Genomic DNA, 20,564 nt, shown 5'->3' on the forward strand with positions numbered 1-20,564 from the left:
ATTGCATGTCTTTGTGCTGATAGTATTTGATTTTTTTAGAAAGTTATATGGCTAATCGAACACGCTCAAGTACGCCTCTGCGACGAATCTTGCTCTGGAATTGAGGAACAGTTTCATCTCGCTGATTTCCTTGTCAACGTCCTCCATGAACTCGATGATGAAGTCGATGAGTTTATTTTTCATCATCACTTCATTGTGGTAGTTTGTGAGCAGGAACGAGATGTCGTAGTCTTGGATCGGTGTTCTTCTGAGAATGAGGAAGTTCTCTGCTCTTTTTGTCAAGAATCTGGTGAACTTGTCCACCAAAATGCTTTCTATTTCGTCGCTCTGTTTGATCTTGATGGACACTCTGACGGAATTGATACTTGGCTCGATCAGGACTCTTTCGTTTTCGTTTCTGGAGATCATCATCGGGTTCAGCAACACCTCCGCGGTCTTCTTGTTCTCAACTTCGGGATAGTTGTGACGCTCAACAATCTGCGACGAAAAGTTCTCCAGACACAGTGCCACGTTCAGAGAGTGTCTGACGGCGGTGAGGTACGGCTTGAGCGATTGGGACTGCTGTTAGTTTGGTTAATTGACCATCACTTACCATTTGACGATAAACAGGTATTTGCTGTTATTCGGAAGAGATGTGTTTTGCACGAAAAAAAGATTAATTTTCATCTTTATGTGGAGCGAGCTTGTGGACGAGGAGGGCCGGGTTTATTACTATAACTCGCAGACCGAACAGACGCAGTGGGACCGGCCGGACGATCTGGGCGAGAGTGTTGTGGATCAGGCGTTGGAGAAGACCCAGTGGCGGCGGTTTTTGACGGATGAGAAGGAGGTTTACTATTACAATGAGGAGACCCAACAGAGTGTTTGGACGCTTCCGGAGGAGGTGAGGAAGCTTTTGGGGGACGGCAAGGTCGAGGAAGCTCAACCGACGGAAATAGTCGCGGAGGAGACGTTGGATTCGTGCAAACTCGTGGACCTGGCTTCTTTGGTCACAGAAGACGGGCTCAAGCTCGAAGAAACCGCTGGCAACGACAACTCGCAGTTCTTGCAGATGTTGGCCGACTTTTCTGTCGGCACAGACTGGACGTTCCAGCAGGTGATGGATCGGTGTATTGGCGACAAGAGGTACTGGAGTGTGGCCGACTCGTTTGAGAGGAAGCAGACCTTTGAGGTGTATTTGTTGCGCAAAGCAGACGAGGAGTTGAGGGAGAAGGAGAGTTCAAAAGACAGCTACAGAAACGCATTTTTCCAGGTGTTGGACAAGCAAGATATCAGGTACTACACGCGGTGGAAGACGTGTGCGCGGATGATTGTGGACGAGCCGGTGTACTCGCTGATTCCGCCCAAGATGAAGCGGGAATTTTTCGAGGAGTATAGCCGCAAGCTTCGGAACGAGCACGAGGCGGCCGTGCGGGAGCTGCGGCGCAAGGAGCTCGACGAGGTGGAGGTGATTCTGCGGGGCGAGATGACGATGATGTCCAAGGTGGACGACGTTTTCAAGAGCCTGGACTTCTCCCGGCTGCCGAACATCACGCATTTGGACGTTCTGACGATTTACGAGAGCATAATGACCGAGCTGGAAAAGACGTTCGAGAAGACCGTCTCGGAGAATAATAAAAAGAACTACAGAGCCGACAGAAGGGCCCGCGACGGGTTCCGGCAGCTGCTGGACGAGGTGAGTCGCAAGACCGAGTTCACGGCGAAACTACGCTGGCACGAGCTGTTGTCGTACATCAAGGACGACGAGCGGTTCTTGGAGCTATGCGGACGCAGAGGATCGTTGCCTATTGATTTCTATTGGGATATAGTGGACCGGGAGAACCAGTCGCTGAAGGCCAAGCGGGACTTGGTCAAGCAGGTCATCAAGAGCGTGGACAACATGTCGCTCGAGGAGTTCAGCCGCGTGGTGATGGCAAAGGTCGAAAACGTGTCGGAGAGCGACTGTCGACTGATCCGCGAGATGCTTTTGGAAGAAAGCCGGCAGAAGGGCGAAGGCGACCGCAAAAAACGGCTCATGACTCTGGGATACGGGGTTTCCAAACGCTGACGGCCTCATTCGTCCTGCAACAGCGCAGAGAGCCCCAACATCGCCATCATTGCATACTTACAATAGACGTTTTCTGTAATCAGAATGGTCACGTAGCCGATCCACGGGACGTAGCCAAACACACGGCCAAGAATGTCGCGGTCTCTGTCGAGATACTGCTGGCCGTACGAGTACAATGGCAGATCGTCTCTTTCGTTGTTATCACCTTTGGTGAGCAGTTTCTGTTTCTGCTGGGGCTTTTTCACCTTCTTGCTCTTTTCCTTCACCTTGTGTTCTCTCACGACCCTGTGCACAATCGGAATATCCTTTCCGTGCAACTTGTAAACAACAATATCGCCCACGTCGACGTACTGCTCTCTGTTCCATAGAAACAGCACGTCGCCACGCTGGAACGCCGGCTCCATCGACCCGGACAGCACCACGACGATCGGCGAGTTCGACAGCGTGACAATCGAAAACAGTTTCCAAAACGCAAAGGCGCTGGCTAACACCATGGCCATGCTGAGGCCCGAACCTAGTTGTTGACGCAAATTCATAAAATTCAAGACAGAAATATTTTCTCGACGCGACGAAGACTTTTATGAGCACAAAGTAGGTATCCCCGGGTTTGAAGCACTAACACCCAGTCGCTACTCCTCCAAAGCGCACCAGCGCGAGGGCCGCACGGCGCTGTTTTCCTCCACCTCGCAGCCGGTTTCTGCCTCGCAGTCGCCGTCCAGACAGTTCAATGGGGGTTCTGCCACGTCGCCCCAAGACGACCCGTATTTGAACGGCAAGTCCACGTCTCCGTACGACGGGTCGGAACACAAAAAGAAGGACTACAACGCGTCGCTAATGTCGCAATTGGAGTCCCAGAACGACGAAACAGTGGGGAACCTCGGATCAAAAATAGCAGCACTGAAAAGCCTGTCTTTGATGATGGGAGACGAAATTAATAAAAGCAAGCTCAACTTATCGGCCCTGGGTGGAGACATGGACCAGACAAGAAACAGAATTAGAACTAACTTCAATAAGATGGTCATAATGGCCGATAAAACAGGAATCAGCTGGAAAATCTGGCTCCTTTTCTTTACCCTGGTGTTCTGGTTCTTCATGTGGGTATGGTTGGCATAAAATACATATCTCGTTCATACTTACTCTGGACTAGTCTCGTTTGGCTCTCCCGACGGCAAGTCCTGTTTCGTGTCCTCTCCTGAATGTTCGTTTGTACCGGCACCGGTGTCTGCGTGCGGCCGTGGCCGCCCGCGATACACACCGCCGCCACGGCCTGGTCTCCCGCGCCGGGGCCCGGTGGACGGCCGTCCTCCTCGCTTGGCCATGCCCGGAAAATTGGTTCTCTTTGGGGTGATTGTTAGGGCCCGTCCCAGAAACTCGTTGCCGTTCATCTGAATGGCCTTCTGCACAGCCTCGTGCGTCTCAAACTCCACAAACGCGTATCCACGCGGCATCCCGCTGTGCTTGTTGTACAGAATCGTGATTCTGTTGATGACCCCACAATCATCCAACAGCTCCTTGATGTCGCCCGGGACCGCAGAATAGTCCACATTGCCCAGATACACAGACCTCGAGTCGATCTCCTGCTGATTGCTGGGCTGGTTCGGTGCCAGCCGTGGCGTAGACGAATTGCCTTCTTCGTCAGTCATGGTCCTAAATTGATCTGGGGTAAAAGATAACAGCAGGACAGATGAGCACGGTCGATCGACGCGGCGACGTGGGATTTGGAAAAAAAAAATATTCAAAAAATCTTTTTTTTTCATCCTTTGTTCAGCTTCTCATCATGGTGTCTGTTCGCAAGCGCAAGATGGCCAGATCGTCGGTCGGCAAGGCCACCAGACGCACCAAAGACCGTCAGAGAAAGATCAAATCGTTTGGAAACCCGCTCATCGCCGCCAACTGGGACCCAAAGCTGTCTATGGCCCAGAATTATGCCAAACTCGGGCTCAAAGTCCGACTTTCGCAGCAAACGGGTGGAACAGAAAAGGAACTGGTTATTCCCAAGACAGAGAGCGACGACGAGTTTGTGGTGGACGAGAGCGAGTCGGAAGAAAGCGAGTCGGGGGTGCCAGACTCGCTTGATCCAGCAGACATCCCAAAGGGAATAGCCAAGATTGTGCGTGACGAGGACGGCAACGTCGTCAAGGTGATACACGGGACCAAGGAACCAGAGCAACAGCAGGAAGACAACAAGCCTACAGAGTTTGTCAAACAGCTCGAGGAGCTCGCACAGCATAAAACAGTTAAGGAACGCAAACAGAGCGCAAGAGAGCAAGACTGGCTTCGGGACTTGTACGAGAAGTACGGCGACAACTACGAGAAGATGAAATGGGATAAGAAATTGAACCCATTCCAGCACAGCCCGGGTGAATTGAAGAAGAGACTGACCAAATGGAAGAAGACCCATCTTTGAGTACGTAATAAACCATTTTTTCAGTCGAAATCAAACGGTGTAAAGATGGTGGCCGAATAGATATTTTGTCTTGTGGAGAGTAAAGACTCTAATTACGACTTTTGTTGGGTAGTAGCTCGAATAATCGGTTATATGTACTTGTATCGATAGACAACACTTAATGTCTTAACAGTATATGACACATTCCTTCTCAGACAACAAGGTATGCTTCCTAGGATCGGATCAAGAAATTACGTCTCGTATTCATAGCATTTTAAACCAAGATCTCTGCTGCGTAATTATGTAACACACTGTACGTTCTGTTGTCACATATGAGCCCTTTCCAAGCACAGAAACCGATTCTGTGTCAACCTACAAATCAACCCCCTCAAACGATCCCACCTTGGTAACACACCTTAGACCATGCAGTTGGTCGAGCCAGGCTGTGGAATTAAAGTTATTTTCTCACAGAATGTTGTTTCTAAGCAATTAGCTAATCAGTTGTTAATTCCAACAGGTATTTCCATTGATCTTTACAGTGTAGAATGGCGTCGCACGAGGACGATAAGTCGTCTGGTTGGAGTCGCAAACTTCACGGTGTTCCTTCCACACACGTTTCCTCCAAAATTGGCCAAACAATCAACAAAGTGATAGAGAAAGACGAAAAGACGTTTGCCGTTTTCAAGACCGATCTCAAGACAACGTTGAACAAATACAAGAAAACAAGTAATGAGAGACAGGAATCTCAAAAGAAAATACAACAATCGCTCGATAAAGCTTTAGAATCTTCGCAATGGCTTGAAAGTTAACTATTTACATAAACCATCCTTTTTTCTCCTGTCTATCAGCACCAAGACCTGCTTTGGACAGAGTGCCAGCAACGTCGCCGAACGACTCTCTGTCACCCTGGATCACGATGGTTGGTTTGGATCCGGTCAAAACTCTCGTTGCAATGTCGATCAGGTCTTTTCTGGTGACACTGTCTATTTTGGCGCACATGTCTAACACATCAACACGCTTTCCATATATCTGCACTTGACGGCCCATGTCTTCCAATTGGACCATCTTGCTCTCCAAGTTCATCATTAACGACGACTTGAGCTGGTTCTTGGACCGTTCCACCTCGTTATCTGTGATTCCGCCGTTCTTGACGTTTTCATCCATCAACAAGGCCAACTCGTACCCGATCAGTTCTCCCATGACACGGTTGGCGGCCGGAATACAGCTGAACGAAATGCCAAACAGTCCGCTGTCGGTGAAGTTGTGGATGAACGATTTACACGACTCGACAAATCCGTACTGGTTGAGAATCCGTGTGTATGCTCTGGAATACATTCCTTTACCGGGTCCACCCGCGGAAAACGATCCTCCGCCACCAACAAGCATTTGAAGAGTGGCCAGCTTGTATATTTCGTCGTTTTGGATCGGAACACCTTCAAATCCAACATGTATGTGATGGAACTCCTGGCCCATGTAGGCCAGTTCCTCAGGGTATGGAATGGAGAACTCGCCACCGGTGTACTTGGCCTCGTCCTTGATGATCTGTGTGGAGCTGTTTGCTTTGAAACTATCCAGGTGCTTGTGGGTGAGCTCCTCGGCCTGTTGCAAGCTGACCCCGCTCATTGCAACCACCAATCTATCTGGTCTGAAGAACAGGTCTCTATACTGATGCAATTTGTCCAGGGTGACGTTTTCGAGTTCCTCGGGCGGACACAACAAGGGACATCCCAAATTCTTGCCGCTGTACGCTGTTTGTTGTAATAATTCTGGAAGGATCATATCACTCTGGAGCCATAATTCATTCAGTTCGTAGCGGGCGTTGTTGATCTGTTCGCTGAGTTCCGATTCGTTCAAGTTTGGACGGGCCACGGTGTCGCTGAGCAAGGCAAACATCTTGTCAACGTCCTGGTTGAAAACACTGGCTTGATAAATAAGAGACTCTCTGGAAGAGGCACACATGTAATTACCCCCTAGAGAATTGAGTCTGTCCACCAATTCCACCCCAGACATGTTCTGGGTCGACTTGAATGCCATTTTGTCTAAAAGATGGGAACACCCAGTCAGATTGTACCTGTCCTCGTATCTGGAACCCGCATCCACATACATTCCCACTGTACTAAAATGGTTCGGGGTTTCATCCACCACGAGCCGGATGCCGTTGGAAAGCGTCTTGACCTTAGTCTGGGACGTCGTACTAAGAGCACGTCGTCCAAAAGACTTATAAATATTACTCAGCATGGCTAGAACAAAGGCTTCCGGAAGGTTGAAAAATAAATCAAGAAAAAAAGGGCAAAAGACAAATCATCGGGAGCGCAGAAAAAAATTATCCCGAGAGAAAAAAAACAAAACTTTATTTTAAAAGTTATCCTTCTTTGTTTCGTGGGGACAAAACACACTACCAAATTCTTTGGAAACGCCTTTCGTTAAAGCTCTGTCTGGCCAAATAGACTGACCAATCATTTTCCAGCAAGAAAAGACTCGGTGTTTTTGTTTACGGAAATAGCGTGATTTTTTTCTTTTTTGCTCAATATTCAAACCCCTATGAATTCCAGGCGTCTGCCACTGCTCTCCCGCAAGGAGCTGGAGGTCCACTCCACCAGCACCTCCTGCTGGGTCACCTTATACAATAGAAACGTTTACGACGTGACAGAGTTTTTGGATGAACATCCTGCCGGAGGTGATCTGATTATGGATTATGCGGGCAAAGACATCACCCAGATTTTGGCCGACCCGATTAGCCACACGCATTCAGAGAGCGCATACGAGATGCTCAACGACGAGATGCTTGTCGGATACCTTGCCACCGCTGAAGAAGAAGAGGAGCTCCTTTCCAAACACCAGAACATGGAAGTTATCCCCGATACCATTGATCTCACCGAATTTGGCGAACTGCCTTCCGAAGAGCTTTTAAAGGTCAGAACAGACTTGGACGAGGACTACAGAAAACACAAGTTTTTGGACCTTAATAAGCCTTTGTTGATGCAAGTCCTGTTTGCAGACTGGTCAAAGAGTTTCTATTTGGATCAGGTCCACAGACCAAGACATTACGGTAAAGGTTCTGCTCCTTTGTTTGGAAACTTCTTGGAACCACTATCTGTGACTCCGTGGTACGTTGTGCCGATGATCTGGCTTCCAGTGAACTTCTACTTCTTCTACATCGGATTCACCAACCAGAACAAAATTTTGGCTCTTGCATTGTGGTCTTTGGGCCTGTTTGTGTGGACGTTGCTTGAGTACCTGTTGCATCGGTTCTTGTTCCACCTGGACGAGTTCCTTCCCGAACACCAGCTGGCATTCACTGTCCATTTCCTGCTTCACGGTGTGCACCATTACTTGCCTATGGACAAGAAGAGACTTGTGATGCCTCCTACGCTGTTCATTGTGCTGTGCTATCCGTTCTACAAGCTGGTGTTTGCCATCCTGCCATACTATGCAGCCTGTTCAGGATTTGCCGGTGGCTTCTTGGGCTACATCATGTACGACTGCACACATTACATTTTGCACCACGCTAAACTACCTTCCTATCTGCAAGAACTTAAGACCTACCATTTGGAACACCATTACAAGAACTATGAGCTTGGATTTGGTGTGACCAGCAAATTCTGGGACCAGGTGTTTGGCACTTTGTTGACCCCAGAAGATGTCTACCAAAAGAAGAACTGAACTAGTGATGACGGATATGGACTATGGTATATATAAATTTAATTAATTTCACGAAGAAGCGCAATTGTCGAGTCAAAGTCCATTGTATGCGGTTCTGTTTCCATTTCGTCCAGGTCTTTGGACGGCAGCGTGGTTGCCAGGGATTTGAGCACTAGCTCGTAGATCTGGCAGTCCTCGGATTGTGCCACCATGCAGCACCAGCTCTCGTGTTCCGCGAGCAGGTCGATTTCCGACTCGTCTGTGTTGATTTCGGGCGGGTACTGGACGCTGTTGAGTGGCTCTGCGCGGTTCAGAATCGACGTTTCTCCCAGCAGGATCCGTCTTGTGCATTTGTGGCATTTCAACAGGGCCAGGTTTTTCGACCCAAACCGCTGTTGTTTGAGCTGCCAGCCGAACAGCGCAATCATCGATGCAACAAGGTTGGTGTTGTCGTACGCCTGGAGGATCTGGATCTGTGGTTTTGACAGAATGTCAAAGGTGTAATTTTTCATGAGCAGAATCTCCTGGTGATGGAGCAGGTTCTCGAGGTTGTGTTGGTATTGCAGAATGATCTCGTCCATATCGCTCAACTTCAGGTAGTACTGTTTGCGAACCAGACCGATCTCCAAATTGGCGTTTTTCCATATACAACCGGGGTAATGGTGGGTGTACAGTTTGTGCAAGTACGACTCGATAAGCTGTGCTCGTACCTGGACGAACTGGTTCTCCGACTCCTGGTCTTCCAGAAACAGGAAGTTTGTGACCGGGTTTTCGAGGGTGCGCTCGTTGAGCTTGACCAGCAGCACGGCGTTGCAGTACTGGCAATGGAGCTCGTTCTTTCTGCGATGGCACTCCCACCCGTGCACCGAGCACTCGAGGGGAGTGAGTTTCGGGTCGTCGACGGCCCAGTTGAGGATGGTGAACGAGTTGATTCTGTCGTTGAGGGCGTGTTTGTCGAACGGGTCGGCCGACGGCCGTTTGCCCACTTTGGGCGACTTGCTGAACACGATGTGGTCTGAAGAGTTGGACAGCTTGCGTTTGATCACCGACTTGGGCGTCGAGTGCGGGGTCACGTGCGGCAAATGGGACCGCAGCGACGAGGGCGACGGCGGTTTGGGCGTCAGGCAGATCGACGACAGAATGTCGAGGATCGCAGAGGTGGTGGCAGTCTCGTCCATTGCGGGAGGTAAAAAAATTTATTTTCCACGCTTATCTCCAGCATGTACAAGGTCAAGTTTCTCCAGGATGCGATGGACGTTGAGGCTCTCAAGTTCGGCAAGTTCACTTTGAAATCGGGCAGAGAGTCGCCGTACTTCTTCAACATGGGCCAGTTCTCCACCGCCCAGGCTCTGAGCAACGTTGCAACTGCGTATGCCAAGACCATCATTGAGTCCGGGATTGAGTTTGATATTCTGTTTGGTCCGGCGTACAAGGGCATTCCGCTTGCGGCCATCACGGTGGTGAAGCTGTTTGAACTCGGTGGCGAGAAGTACTCCAATATCGGCTACTCTTTCAACAGAAAGGAGAAGAAAGACCACGGCGAAGGAGGCTCGATCGTTGGGTGTGCGTTGAAGGACAAGAAGGTGCTCATAATAGACGACGTGATGACTGCGGGAACCGCCATCAACGAGGCCTTCGATATCATCAAGACAGAACACGGAAAAGCCGTTGGATGTATAATAGCTCTGGACAGACAGGAGACCGTCAAGGACCAGTCTGTGAGCGCAACCACGTCGGTTACCCAGAGATACGGCGTTCCTGTGCTGTCGATCGTGAGTCTGGACGATATCGTGGAGAGTCTCAAGACACAGCTCACGGCAGAACAGCTGGACATGATCTTGCAGTACCGTCAGAAATACGTTCCTAAATAATTACTATATAGCCGACTAAGCTCTGATTCTTTGCACTTTCTGCTTGGCGATCTTTGGGGCGGCTGCGGCCGGCGTCTGGGGCGTCTTGACGTACGCGGATTCGGTCTGCGGGTTCTTCATGGTCAGCGCAGAGTGCAACGGCACGATGGTGTTCATCTTGAACTTCTTGACCCTGCTCACCTCCACGGGGGTGTATCCGTTCATGAGTTCGGGCGGGCCGGGCAGCTGTTTCACGCTGGCCAGGGTGGTTGGGTGCGATTTCAGGTACTCGGCCACTTTCAAAAGCAGCTGTCTTTTATTCTTCACCACAGAGTTCGCCTGTTTTCCCTTGAACTTGAGCCCGACTCTCACGCGGCCCGGGTTGCCAAAGTCCTGCGGATGCGTTTTCTCCGGCTCCAGCACCGCCGTCAGGTTCAGGTGGCGGCACGCGTCCAGAATCGTCTTGGCCAGCGGGTTCTCAACGCTGTGCTCCACACCGACCCGTCTGCCCTCGCCGACCGACCGGTTCTTGTCGAAGTAGCACGGGTATATCACCTGCATGCTTCTGAGCTCGGCCAGCTCCTCCTCCGACAGCTGTTCCTGCGATCTTGTTTGTTTGGCAAAGTCGCCCGTCTCGACGTTCAGCTGCGGCAGCCCGCCAAACCCAGGCTCGGCGTCCTGCGACCGCACAACCGACGGCTTCGGCCGCGCAGGCGCAATCGGGGTCCTCAGGTCCGGGTCGAACTCGGCCAGGTCCATGTCCAAGTTGTCGACATCCTCAATGTCCTCGATCTCCTCAAGTTTAGGCATTGAAAAAATTATTCACACGCAAACTCGCTTTTATGTCAGACTCGGACTCGGACGATTTCCAGGACGCCCGCGAGCACATTGCCGTGCCGCCTGCTCGGATGGACAAACAGCTCGCCACCACGCTCAAGGACGCCCACGAGATCCTCGCCAACTTGGATAACTCCTTCGCCGCAGACCTGGCTCTCCATCTGTACATGGTGCGGCTGTTGGAGACTCGCGGGTGGTACGTGGCTAACGGCCGGTTCAGCGCGTGGCCACTTGCCCGCGACGTTGTTCCGGTGCCTCGGGCGTCCAGAGAGTACGTGGACGAGTGCAACGTCACCGCAGACCGCCAATCTGCCCTCCTAGTTCCATACAAACAGCTCAACAACGATGCCAAGGAGAAACCCAAGGAACAGTTCTTGGAATACAAGCCCGCCCGCACAAACGCCGTGGAAGAGCTCGAACTACAGCTGCGCGCAGTGTTCCAGCGCAAAATCGACTCGAAAATCCATTCCTATAACCTCTCCAACGCTGCTACGCGCATAGCTGATAAGACAGCCCCTATGGAAAAATACATGCCCATTCTAGAGCCACCAGTAGACATGGAGCCAGAAACCAAGTCCGACCTGCTGGCCAGGATCAACACCGTGTTCGATGGGCTTATCCGACAGAGAAAGGACTCGCTGGTGTCCGAAACCGTGTCTCCCTTTGACTGGACCTCGATAGCGTTGCAGGCCAAAGACTATGACGCGTACATCGACATGGCCCGTTTGATGAAACTCAAGTACCCGCCATTGTCGCGCAAGATCTTCGACCAGACCCTCACACACAACCAGCAGCAACAGCGCGAAAAACAGTGGGTCCAGCAGTCCCGTGAACACGAGCGCAAAAAAGCGTTCAAGAGACTGCTCATTAAAAAACGTGCCAGGCTCGAGGTGCGCAAAAACCGCGTCTGGACAGCAAAGAAACAGCTCGGCGAGCGTCCAATGCGCAGAGTCTAGCGTCATTGCTCGATCTCGGGGAAAAGCGCCTCCAAAGTCTCCTGAAGAATCGTCAACACCAAATGTCTATTGAGAACCTGGTTCTGCAGTAACTGGAAAGTGGTCTCCGCCGCAAGCTTCGAACACGCTGCCCCAAACACTTTCGAGCAGGTGTCGGAGATGAAGAACTCCAGTATAGTCTTGGCATGTCGTTTGCTCTGTCCCTTCTCGATCAAAGTCCGTGGTGTGCCAGATTTCCTAAACGACCCGTTTGGCCAGAGCGTGTCTTGCAACATGGTCAAAATGCTCCCGACTGTCGCAGAGTCCTTGAGCTTGCCCTCGACGTTGATCCGCACGATCTTCTCGATCGTCGAGCCCAGCAGCTGTTGCAGAACAAGAATGATAGCCCGGCCTCGCAGCCAAACCATCGAGTTCTTTAACCAGAAAACGCTAATCAGAAACTCGCTGATTGGCCGCACAAACGAAACAGACTTCGCCTGGCTGTCCATGTCGTCGTCCAAACTCGACAGTTCCTTCTCCATCTCCAAATTGGGTTGCTGGCCGTCGTCCACGGGAGAAGTCTTGTACTGCAGCTGGAGCTGGCTGGAGATGTTGTTGTACAACTTGGAGGCCATGTTAACGGCACTTTTGCCTGGACGGCCCAGGTTGCGCAGCACATTCGACGACCCCTCCACGTTCGTGTCAAACAGCTCTGAAGACAAGAAGCTTCGGAAAACCCTGTCCTGACAAACTTTCTCGATCTTGATGATCGACTGCAGATACTGCTCCAGCTTCCGTTGACGCTCAACAATCAGCGACCGTTGCTGGAACTTCATCACCACCTTCCGTTTGGGGAAATCCAGATCTGCCACCTCAGGGTACCTGTTCTTCAGGTAGTTGTTGAGCTTGAAAAATTGGCTGAATCTTCTGGCCACCATCCAGCCCGCAATCACGCTGGAATCCGCAGCCAACTTCTGCACCTCGATAATGTACAGTATGTATTCCTTTCCGTCATCGCTTCCATTAATATACGACTGTATTCGTACTCTGCTGTTGCCATACAACGTGTTTTCGTTCTCTTGTAGAATGTACTGCTGTTTTTGCAACTCTTTCAGCTGCAATTCCTTCTTCAAACTCGTTTGCGTCTTGCTCAGGATCTTGAGTTCAGAAACGTTGTTGGTGATCTCGGCCTTGTTCAACAGCGGCTCAATGATGTGTAGCTGTTGCTCGAGTTTTTCGATCTCCGTGCTCAGCTTGTCAATTTCGTCTCCCAAATCAAGATTCTCAGGAGCCGCCAATTTCAGCTCCTGCGAAGAACTCATTGTCACTTCGTCTTCGTCAAAGCTTTCGTCCTCGTCAAACAGCTTCATCGACTTTATAGACTCTTTCTCGTCGATTGGCTCAGAATTTGCGTCAAACAGTCCGTTCCCGTCATCTGTTTCTCCAAACAGGTCGCGCTGGACGTCTTTGCTCAATAGTCTGGAGTTTCGAGGCGTACTCACCCCGGAAGGCGCCTCCGAGAAGTCTTCTGACGATGAAAATGCAGAATTGGTAGGATCCAGTCCTGGACGTGCCGAGCCGTCGTTGGCAAGCTCGTTTAAAACGTCCTCAACTGCTTTCAAAACCACGTCGCTCACCTTCTGGTCGTCATTGCCTTGTTCCTGATAGTCTGCCAACGGATCGCCATTAGTCTCGTCGTCCTCCAAAAACGACTCCTGGCCTTCGCTCTTGAGTTTATGTCGCTCTTCGGCAGCAACAAGTCTCAAGTACAAGTCAGACTGCTTGAATGCAACATAGTCGGTTTTCTGCATCCGTTCAAACACCATTTCCTGGAGCTTGAAAATATTCTTCCGAGCTTTGTGGTACAGAACAGGATCCGGGGGCTGTGACTGCACAAACTGCGAAACAATTGCGTAGCACTTGGCATCGATCCTCAGCAAAGGATTATTGAAGAAATGTTCATATATCTGGCAAATGTCTTCGCTTTGTGCCATTGTCATGGAATACTCCATCTCCTCTTCGTCTTCACTATTATCCTCCACAGAAACGTCGTACACGTCGTCCAGAGGGTTCCGCATACCATTGACAACCAACCAAAGTTGCAACAAAGGAGTGCGCCTTCTTTGATCCATAAACTCTGTGAAAATAGACAGTTTTGCCGTATCGTTCAGCACCTCTGTAAGCGAGATCTCCAGATTAGCAACCACGGACTTGCTGCGTTCCATGAGCGTGCCAGATGGCTCTAGAAGATAAAGTAGCTGTTTCTCGGCCATATTGTGAACGGTGGCCAGCCGTTCTCTGTAAGTTTGGTACTGCGGTGAATCGTTTCTTGCTGCTCTGTTTAACTGAAGAGTGACGTAGTACTTGTACTGTTTCAGATCTGCCACGGACTCGCACCGATTGATTTCTCGCAAGACTCTGTGGAACTTTGCGGTATCGCTTTTAGGACTGAGTCGTCCTTTGGAAAGAAGCGAACGGGGGTTTCTCAAATTATCCATACTGTGCTTGCTCAATGCGTTTCTGAACTTCTTCACGTCGAGCCGGTCTTTCATTGCAGATCCCAGTTTGTTCTCAACTAGTTGGTTGTAGAAATCAGGATCAGAGAGCAGTCGAACAATCTGCAAAAACACACATTTTTGAAGAATCTCTCGAAGAAGCACAAACACCGGCGGAGACTGGATCTCGTTCTCGTCAACAAGATGGACCAAAATCTTAGAGATCATCTGACTCAGCCATCGCTGAATGTCATCTTCAGGATCGACGCTCTTCAACTTCACCGCAGGATGCAGCTTCCCCTTATTATAGCTCGACGCAATGATATTGTCCATATCCCAGGTATTAGTGAACGATCTGTTTCCAGCAGACTTCTTGTTCTTAACGGTGTCATGGGCTGCGATGAAATTGTTGTAATGGTCGGTGATGATGGGCAGGATACGATAGACCACAAACTCGCTCAGATCCATCTCGCTCAATCTCTGCTGTAATCGTTCTATAATACAGGTGATTTGCACCTGGAGTTCCACCAAGAATCGTTCGTCTGGCGTGATACGCGAGTACCACGACCGTACAAAATCTCGCACAATTAGCTCAATCAAGTTGTGCAACGTATCACTCACCAGGAAGTTTTCTGGGTACAACCGTTTAACACGTTCGTAGGACGCTTCGTATTCAATTGCAAACAGCTCTCTGTTCCAATTCGGTGTGCGCGTGAAATTCAATCGTGGAAATCTGGACCTGAGTTTCTTGTTGGTGTCCCCAACGGAGGTCGCAGTGTATGAATACGGGTTCAACAGTAAGAACCCTATTATCAAAAGAGGGAATACAACCACCAACAGTGTCCAATAAGCGTGCGATCTAACACCATATGCTAAAAGGGAAACGAAACCAATTATCACACACGTCTTGGTGCTGATTGGAAGTCGACTCGACTTGGTATCAACACTCGTTACGCTTTCGCTCATGACACATATTTATTTATTTATTTTTCTGATAGAATGAAAATCTAAAACTTCAATCAATTTTTTTGCTTCCAAACTGTGCTTCCTCGTTACGTTTCTTTAGAACGGCGTTTCTCACTTTCGAGAGCAGCCCGACTCGCGGCTCGCCGTACTCGGTAGCCGAGTCTCTCACCGCGCTGTCCAGGTTCACAAAGCTCGAGTTCGACGAAGAGTTTGGAGAAACTGTGTGTTCTCTTAGCCGCATGGTATCAGGGAAAATCGACACATCAGAAAGATTCGGCATTTTGTTCTCGCTGAACCCGGATTGTGTAGACGTCCGCGAAAGCGACCGCGATCTGGATCTCGACCGTGACCTTGACCGTGATCTCGACTCCCTCTCTTCGACCTCTGCTTCGTATTCTTCCTCCAAACGAGCCAGGCTCTGTCTGTCGAGTCTTGGGAACACTTTTGGACCAAGTTCGTTAACCACTTTTGTAATCTCGCCGGACAGTCTCTGTCTTTCCTCCTTCAATTCGTCCAAGTCTCTTGACTCAGGCGATAGCGACAAAATTAGTGGCCGTAAAGACTTGAAAATGTCCATACCAACCTCTCCGATCTTAAACGCAGAGTATGTGGTGGAAACAAGTAAAATCCAGCATGAAACAAACGCAACTATAGCATGCAGGAAGGTTTTGCTCAAAAATCCATACTTGAAAATCAGACAGGTGCCGAGAAGCGAGTAGGCAAAGTAGCAAATTGGCGCCACCACCAAGGCTATCAATACTTTCCACGATCCCAGCACATCAATAGCTTTGATCTTAACACTAGATCCAGCTAGTGCTTCTTTCTGTTTCTTTTGAGAAATCACCTTGCAGGCCACAAACACTGGGGAAAAGAGAACAGTTCCAGGGAGACACAAGACCAAGAGGAACAGCAGCGAAACTGTTCTCTGTGTCAACAACAAGAGCGTGTGGAACCGATTTTTCGTAATATGGTCAACCTGGTAATCTTTGATGCCCAGGTAGTTCAACTTCTTGTTGTACTTAACCACGCTTTCTTTCAAATGCTGGATTTCTGGATCGTCTTTGTACTTGCTGTATCCAATGGACAAGTTACGGTTCATCTCCACCACCAATGGCAACGGCAACGTCTTGTTTGGAGGTGAGTAAAGCCGTCTGGCAGCCTGGATAACCTGGAGGGTTTCGAAATCTGGGGTCTGGACAGTGACCGATTTCAAAGCCGTTGTGATCGCGTCCATCAGCTTGTCAACGGTTTTCCTCGAGTCGTTTCTGTATGCTGTAGCGTCTTCTGGTCCCACGGTGATTGGAGCACCAAACTCCAAAACTGCTCTCGAACGGAACTTGTGTGGGTGGAAGTAGTTCATTCCACAAGGAACGATTGTAACCTCAGTGTTTTCAAACTCAGAAACAGTTCCTAGGGCCATGATACCAACACCTGGTTTCAAAGGAAGCAGCTCCGTGCGATCGTGGGAGCCTCCTTCGCTGGCAATACCAATCAGCTCTCCCGCGTGCAATCTGCGGAAAACCTCTTTGAAAACAGCATGGTTGTCAATTTTGGGCGCGGACTTGTATGTGGTACCCCTTGTGAGCATATCCACACCTCTCTGTTTGGAAATGGGTTTTGCGAGTTTCAGCTCCGTATCACTAATGATTTCTGCGATTTTCTGATTACCACCACTTTCTGGCAGTCCAATGAGTCCCTTCACCTCGCAGTCGACCGTGAACCTTGTTCCTTCTCCAACGATGGTCAACGGGTCTTTCTTTGCGTCCTTGAAACGGATGATTCCGGTCTTGTTTGTAAGAAGGTCTTGTGCCCTCTCCACTGGGATGGCGCCACTCCACCGACTAAGAGGACCAATAATCGGTTTTCTCAAAGACACGGCAGCCTCGATGAACAGCGTTCGACGTCCATTGATTTTGTGGATGGCGTGGGTGGCCAATCCGGCGTCAAGAAATTGATTATGATGGGGTCCAATGACCACTAATGTCGCGCCCTTGGAAGGGAGGTTGTAAGAGCCGCGGATACTGACTTCTCTGAAGAATGTATCAACAATCAGACTCACAACCCATAGAAAAATCTCGTCAAGTAGGTCGTTTAATAGCGTCATATGGGGAGATCGAGATATTAAAAACGGGGCTTAAGGGATTTTCCCTGACAAAAAATTGATAGAATTTTTAGACAAGGAAATAGAACTCCTTGGAAAGCCATGCGTTTTCGACTGATATTTGGCAAACTTTGGATTTTGGCGCTGGTCTTTGTGTCGGGTCTGTCTTCCGTGAAGTGCGAGGAGGATGTTGGACTTTATGGAGACCATGTGATACCAAAATCTCTGTTGGATTTCACTGTCACCAATCTTCTACTAGCATCAGATGTGGAGGGAAATATCCATGCTTTAAATAGAGTCACCGGAGAAGTGGTATGGTCGTTCTTAGGACCAAGACCGTTGGTCGAAGTGAGCGAAAGTGTCGACCAAAATTCCACTGTTGTGGACTCTTCCATCGCCACACCATTTTCTGCATGGATGGTGGAGCCTTTCAATGAAGGGTCTATTTACTATTTCACCCAAGAAACTGGTCTACAGAAACTTCCAACGTCGGTACAACAGCTGGTTTCGAAATCTCCGTTCTCTATCGGAGACGACTTTATCTATACGGGAGCCAAAAGAACCGGAATTGTCCGTATCGACGCACGCACCGGAGACCTCATAGACTCCTACGGGATCTCCGAAACATCTCAAATGTGTCCGTTAGAAGACCACACAGATGCCTCGCAACCAGTCATAATCTTGGGCACAACCACATACGAACTCAGCATCCACTCAAAAAATAGCACGGTATGGAATATTACATACACATCCTGGGGACTCAACAACTTGCATACAAATTTGGCTACCGAAAACATACAAAGTATGGATGGACTTTACATTCAGCCATTCCACGATAACTCTCTTCTGGCTTTGGACGCAGACACAAAGTCTGTCAGATGGGTTTCCAATCTACCTTTTGTCACTGTCAATGTTTTTGACGTTTTTCTCGAGGACGGAAATAACAACAATTTCATTGTCCTTCCGCACCCATTGAAGAGCAATAACGCAAGTTCTGGAGATTCAACCTTTGTTGATCGAACCAAAAACGGGTCCTGGTTTGCCATGAGCGAGACAAACTACCCATCTTTGGTCAAATCGGCTCCAATCGCAGAGTATATTTCCAGCAAAGTGTGGAGATCTCCCACTAACAACGAGGATGTCAGTTCTCTTGAATTGGCTATCTGTGGAGTGCACGACCAGTCTCTCAGCGACCCTCCAGAGAGATTCGAACTATCAAGAACCAAACTTCCATCATCTCTCCCGTCAAGAATATTTGATGATCCACGGAACAGAATACCCACAAAGTCAAGAAAACGTCGTCCTGAACTGCCTGATGGCGAAGACTACTTATCCATCGATCCACCGTCGCAGTATGAGTTTGCTACTTTGCCTTCAACCACTACCAAGTCCACACCATTGGCCAAATTGGTTTTAAGAGCATTCGAGAACGTGTTGATGACTCTCTTGGGTGTTTTCTTGCTCGTTGTATTGTCCAGAATTGGTGTTTTACCTCCATTGACACAACTTCTTAGTCGTTTCGGACTTTTCAGACGTACGCAAAACGCTGTCGAGCTTGTGGATCTGCTGCTGAAAGATGACGTTGTTGAGCTCGAAAAGAGTTTTAGTCTGATCAAAAAGGAACGCTTTGGCGACAATTTGACCGCACAACCTGAAAAGAAAGTCACGATAGTTGAGGCAGAGAATAAGAGCGAAAACTCTTCTTCTTCTTCGTACACTTCCAGGAAAACTCTCGAAGACCCTGTTCTGATTGAAGATAAGGACGACAAAGATGACAAAGACGAAAACGCTCAACAGCAGCCGCGTAGACGCAAACGTGGTACCCGTGGTGGTAAGAAGAACAAAAAGAAAGATGCGCCGCTACCATTGGAAGACTCGCTGGACACTTCGGCAAACAAGAACGTTGCTATTGGCCAGGCAAACTCCTCCATCACGATCCCAACGTCAACGAGTAACATGACAATATCGAACGAGATTCTCGGCTATGGTTCTCATGGAACAGTTGTTTTCAAAGGAAATTTCGAAAACCGTCCTGTTGCTGTGAAACGAATGCTTCTTGACTTTTACGATGTTGCATCGCATGAGATCAATCTCCTACAAGAAAGTGACGACCACCCCAATGTTGTTCGATACTTTTGCTCTCAGCAAAGCGACAGGTTCTTGTACATTGCTTTGGAGCTCTGTGGAGCATCTTTGGAAGATGTGATTGAGTTGAAAAAAGACAATTCAAGCGAGCTTTTAGGGAAGATGAAACCGGTCAACGTTTTATGGCAGATTGCTAATGGATTGAACCATCTTCATTCTTTGAAAATTGTTCACAGAGATATCAAACCACAAAACATCTTGGTTGTGCCTCCAAAGAAAGTCGTTGGCAAGTCGGACACTGATCATCCGCTTCGATTACTGATTTCGGACTTTGGTCTGTGTAAGAAGCTGGAAAACGACCAATCGTCTTTCCGTGCAACCACTGCTCATGCTGCTGGAACTTCTGGCTGGCGTGCACCTGAACTCTTGGTGGACGACGCTCTGGAAGAAGCAGACGCCAGTCAAATACCTATGCTAAGTGACCGTCGGCTGACTCGATCAATTGACATATTTTCGGCCGGGTGTGTTTTCTACTACGTTCTTAGTGGTGGACAACACCCATTTGGTGACAGATATTCTCGTGAAAGCAACATCATCAAGAACAAGTACAACCTGGACTCGTTGGACACCTTGGACGATCGGTACGAGGTGCGCGACCTGATAGAGTCGATGATTGACCAGGAGCCGATGAGCCGTCCTGATATGAGCACGATTTTGAAACACCCATACTTCTGGTCGGTGGAGAAGAAGCTCGAGTTCTTATTAAGAGTGTCCGATCGGTTTGAAATCGAAAGAAGAGATCCGCCCTCTGATCTGTTATTGACACTCGAAAGTCTTGCTCCGACCATCTTAGGAAAAGCGGGTTGGTTCAAGAAGTTCAACCCTGCGTTCCTGGATAACCTGGGGAAATATAGGAAATACCACGAGGACAAGCTGATGGATCTGCTACGTGCATTGCGTAACAAGTACCACCATTTCCAAGATCTACCGGAGAATCTGGCCAAACAGATGGGTCCATTACCGGATGGATTCTACTACTACTTTGCAGGACGGTTTCCAAACATGCTGATGACCATCTACAGGATGGTGGAGCAGAACCTCCACGAAGACGAATATTTCAGAGCATTTCTATAAGATAGAAAATCAAGTAAATTGCATATCTAATCTGTAGGAATTACCGAGATTTTTGACGGTGCAAGGAGTTGTGGAAATAAAGGAAG

At 49.1% G+C, this 20,564-nt stretch overlaps 20 protein-coding genes across 20 annotated transcripts; 11 read left to right on the forward strand and 9 right to left on the reverse strand.

The window, feature by feature from the left end:
• Positions 1-51: 51 nt before the first annotated feature.
• On the reverse strand, positions 52-595 carry OGAPHI_006766 (uncharacterized protein; the record flags this gene model as incomplete). Its single annotated transcript, XM_046208087.1, has 2 exons — positions 52-444; positions 542-595. 2 exons carry the CDS (start codon positions 593-595, stop codon positions 52-54), a joined length of 447 nt encoding a protein of 148 aa, XP_046058483.1.
• Positions 596-670: 75 nt separating this feature from the next.
• OGAPHI_006767 (uncharacterized protein) lies at positions 671-2,047 on the forward strand (the record flags this gene model as incomplete). The annotated part of the gene is made up of 1 exon (XM_046208088.1): positions 671-2,047. One exon carries the CDS (start codon positions 671-673, stop codon positions 2,045-2,047), a length of 1,377 nt encoding a protein of 458 aa, XP_046058484.1.
• Positions 2,048-2,052: 5 nt separating this feature from the next.
• On the reverse strand, positions 2,053-2,583 carry OGAPHI_006768 (uncharacterized protein; the record flags this gene model as incomplete). The annotated part of the gene is made up of 1 exon (XM_046208089.1): positions 2,053-2,583. One exon carries the CDS (start codon positions 2,581-2,583, stop codon positions 2,053-2,055), a length of 531 nt encoding a protein of 176 aa, XP_046058485.1.
• Positions 2,180-3,160, forward strand: OGAPHI_006769 (uncharacterized protein; the record flags this gene model as incomplete). Its single annotated transcript, XM_046208090.1, has 2 exons — positions 2,180-2,211; positions 2,674-3,160. 2 exons carry the CDS (start codon positions 2,180-2,182, stop codon positions 3,158-3,160), a joined length of 519 nt encoding a protein of 172 aa, XP_046058486.1.
• On the reverse strand, positions 2,866-3,690 carry OGAPHI_006770 (uncharacterized protein; the record flags this gene model as incomplete). Its single annotated transcript, XM_046208091.1, has 2 exons — positions 2,866-3,121; positions 3,185-3,690. 2 exons carry the CDS (start codon positions 3,688-3,690, stop codon positions 2,866-2,868), a joined length of 762 nt encoding a protein of 253 aa, XP_046058487.1.
• A 158-nt stretch (positions 3,691-3,848) lies between these two features.
• On the forward strand, positions 3,849-4,454 carry OGAPHI_006771 (uncharacterized protein; the record flags this gene model as incomplete). Its single annotated transcript, XM_046208092.1, has 1 exon — positions 3,849-4,454. One exon carries the CDS (start codon positions 3,849-3,851, stop codon positions 4,452-4,454), a length of 606 nt encoding a protein of 201 aa, XP_046058488.1.
• A 524-nt stretch (positions 4,455-4,978) lies between these two features.
• On the forward strand, positions 4,979-5,242 carry OGAPHI_006772 (uncharacterized protein; the record flags this gene model as incomplete). The annotated part of the gene is made up of 1 exon (XM_046208093.1): positions 4,979-5,242. One exon carries the CDS (start codon positions 4,979-4,981, stop codon positions 5,240-5,242), a length of 264 nt encoding a protein of 87 aa, XP_046058489.1.
• A 4-nt stretch (positions 5,243-5,246) lies between these two features.
• Positions 5,247-6,467, reverse strand: OGAPHI_006773 (uncharacterized protein; the record flags this gene model as incomplete). The annotated part of the gene is made up of 1 exon (XM_046208095.1): positions 5,247-6,467. One exon carries the CDS (start codon positions 6,465-6,467, stop codon positions 5,247-5,249), a length of 1,221 nt encoding a protein of 406 aa, XP_046058490.1.
• On the forward strand, positions 5,479-5,823 carry OGAPHI_006774 (uncharacterized protein; the record flags this gene model as incomplete). The annotated part of the gene is made up of 1 exon (XM_046208096.1): positions 5,479-5,823. One exon carries the CDS (start codon positions 5,479-5,481, stop codon positions 5,821-5,823), a length of 345 nt encoding a protein of 114 aa, XP_046058491.1.
• A 507-nt stretch (positions 6,468-6,974) lies between the features above and the next one.
• OGAPHI_006775 (uncharacterized protein) lies at positions 6,975-8,096 on the forward strand (the record flags this gene model as incomplete). Its single annotated transcript, XM_046208097.1, has 1 exon — positions 6,975-8,096. The coding sequence occupies one exon, from the start codon at positions 6,975-6,977 to the stop codon at positions 8,094-8,096; it is 1,122 nt and encodes a 373-aa protein (XP_046058492.1).
• A 38-nt stretch (positions 8,097-8,134) lies between these two features.
• OGAPHI_006776 (uncharacterized protein) lies at positions 8,135-9,253 on the reverse strand (the record flags this gene model as incomplete). The annotated part of the gene is made up of 1 exon (XM_046208098.1): positions 8,135-9,253. The coding sequence occupies one exon, from the start codon at positions 9,251-9,253 to the stop codon at positions 8,135-8,137; it is 1,119 nt and encodes a 372-aa protein (XP_046058493.1).
• A 42-nt stretch (positions 9,254-9,295) lies between these two features.
• Positions 9,296-9,946, forward strand: OGAPHI_006777 (uncharacterized protein; the record flags this gene model as incomplete). The annotated part of the gene is made up of 1 exon (XM_046208099.1): positions 9,296-9,946. One exon carries the CDS (start codon positions 9,296-9,298, stop codon positions 9,944-9,946), a length of 651 nt encoding a protein of 216 aa, XP_046058494.1.
• A 15-nt stretch (positions 9,947-9,961) lies between these two features.
• OGAPHI_006778 (uncharacterized protein) lies at positions 9,962-10,735 on the reverse strand (the record flags this gene model as incomplete). The annotated part of the gene is made up of 1 exon (XM_046208100.1): positions 9,962-10,735. The coding sequence occupies one exon, from the start codon at positions 10,733-10,735 to the stop codon at positions 9,962-9,964; it is 774 nt and encodes a 257-aa protein (XP_046058495.1).
• Positions 10,736-10,767: 32 nt separating this feature from the next.
• Positions 10,768-13,362, forward strand: OGAPHI_006779 (uncharacterized protein; the record flags this gene model as incomplete). The annotated part of the gene is made up of 3 exons (XM_046208101.1): positions 10,768-11,501; positions 11,808-12,362; positions 12,978-13,362. 3 exons carry the CDS (start codon positions 10,768-10,770, stop codon positions 13,360-13,362), a joined length of 1,674 nt encoding a protein of 557 aa, XP_046058496.1.
• On the reverse strand, positions 11,721-15,158 carry OGAPHI_006780 (uncharacterized protein; the record flags this gene model as incomplete). Its single annotated transcript, XM_046208102.1, has 1 exon — positions 11,721-15,158. One exon carries the CDS (start codon positions 15,156-15,158, stop codon positions 11,721-11,723), a length of 3,438 nt encoding a protein of 1,145 aa, XP_046058497.1.
• Positions 15,159-15,207: 49 nt separating this feature from the next.
• OGAPHI_006781 (uncharacterized protein) lies at positions 15,208-17,262 on the reverse strand (the record flags this gene model as incomplete). The annotated part of the gene is made up of 1 exon (XM_046208103.1): positions 15,208-17,262. The coding sequence occupies one exon, from the start codon at positions 17,260-17,262 to the stop codon at positions 15,208-15,210; it is 2,055 nt and encodes a 684-aa protein (XP_046058498.1).
• Positions 15,398-15,877, forward strand: OGAPHI_006782 (uncharacterized protein; the record flags this gene model as incomplete). The annotated part of the gene is made up of 1 exon (XM_046208104.1): positions 15,398-15,877. The coding sequence occupies one exon, from the start codon at positions 15,398-15,400 to the stop codon at positions 15,875-15,877; it is 480 nt and encodes a 159-aa protein (XP_046058499.1).
• Positions 16,696-17,139, forward strand: OGAPHI_006783 (uncharacterized protein; the record flags this gene model as incomplete). Its single annotated transcript, XM_046208106.1, has 1 exon — positions 16,696-17,139. One exon carries the CDS (start codon positions 16,696-16,698, stop codon positions 17,137-17,139), a length of 444 nt encoding a protein of 147 aa, XP_046058500.1.
• A 99-nt stretch (positions 17,263-17,361) lies between the features above and the next one.
• OGAPHI_006784 (uncharacterized protein) lies at positions 17,362-20,478 on the forward strand (the record flags this gene model as incomplete). Its single annotated transcript, XM_046208107.1, has 1 exon — positions 17,362-20,478. The coding sequence occupies one exon, from the start codon at positions 17,362-17,364 to the stop codon at positions 20,476-20,478; it is 3,117 nt and encodes a 1,038-aa protein (XP_046058501.1).
• On the reverse strand, positions 18,585-19,217 carry OGAPHI_006785 (uncharacterized protein; the record flags this gene model as incomplete). Its single annotated transcript, XM_046208108.1, has 2 exons — positions 18,585-19,000; positions 19,124-19,217. The coding sequence occupies 2 exons, from the start codon at positions 19,215-19,217 to the stop codon at positions 18,585-18,587; spliced, it is 510 nt and encodes a 169-aa protein (XP_046058502.1).
• Positions 20,479-20,564: the final 86 nt, after the last annotated feature.

Source organism: Ogataea philodendri (genome assembly GCF_020536065.1).
Source record: "Ogataea philodendri strain CBS6075 chromosome Unknown scaffold13, whole genome shotgun sequence".
In the NCBI taxonomy this organism is placed as follows: domain Eukaryota; kingdom Fungi; phylum Ascomycota; class Pichiomycetes; order Pichiales; family Pichiaceae; genus Ogataea; species Ogataea philodendri.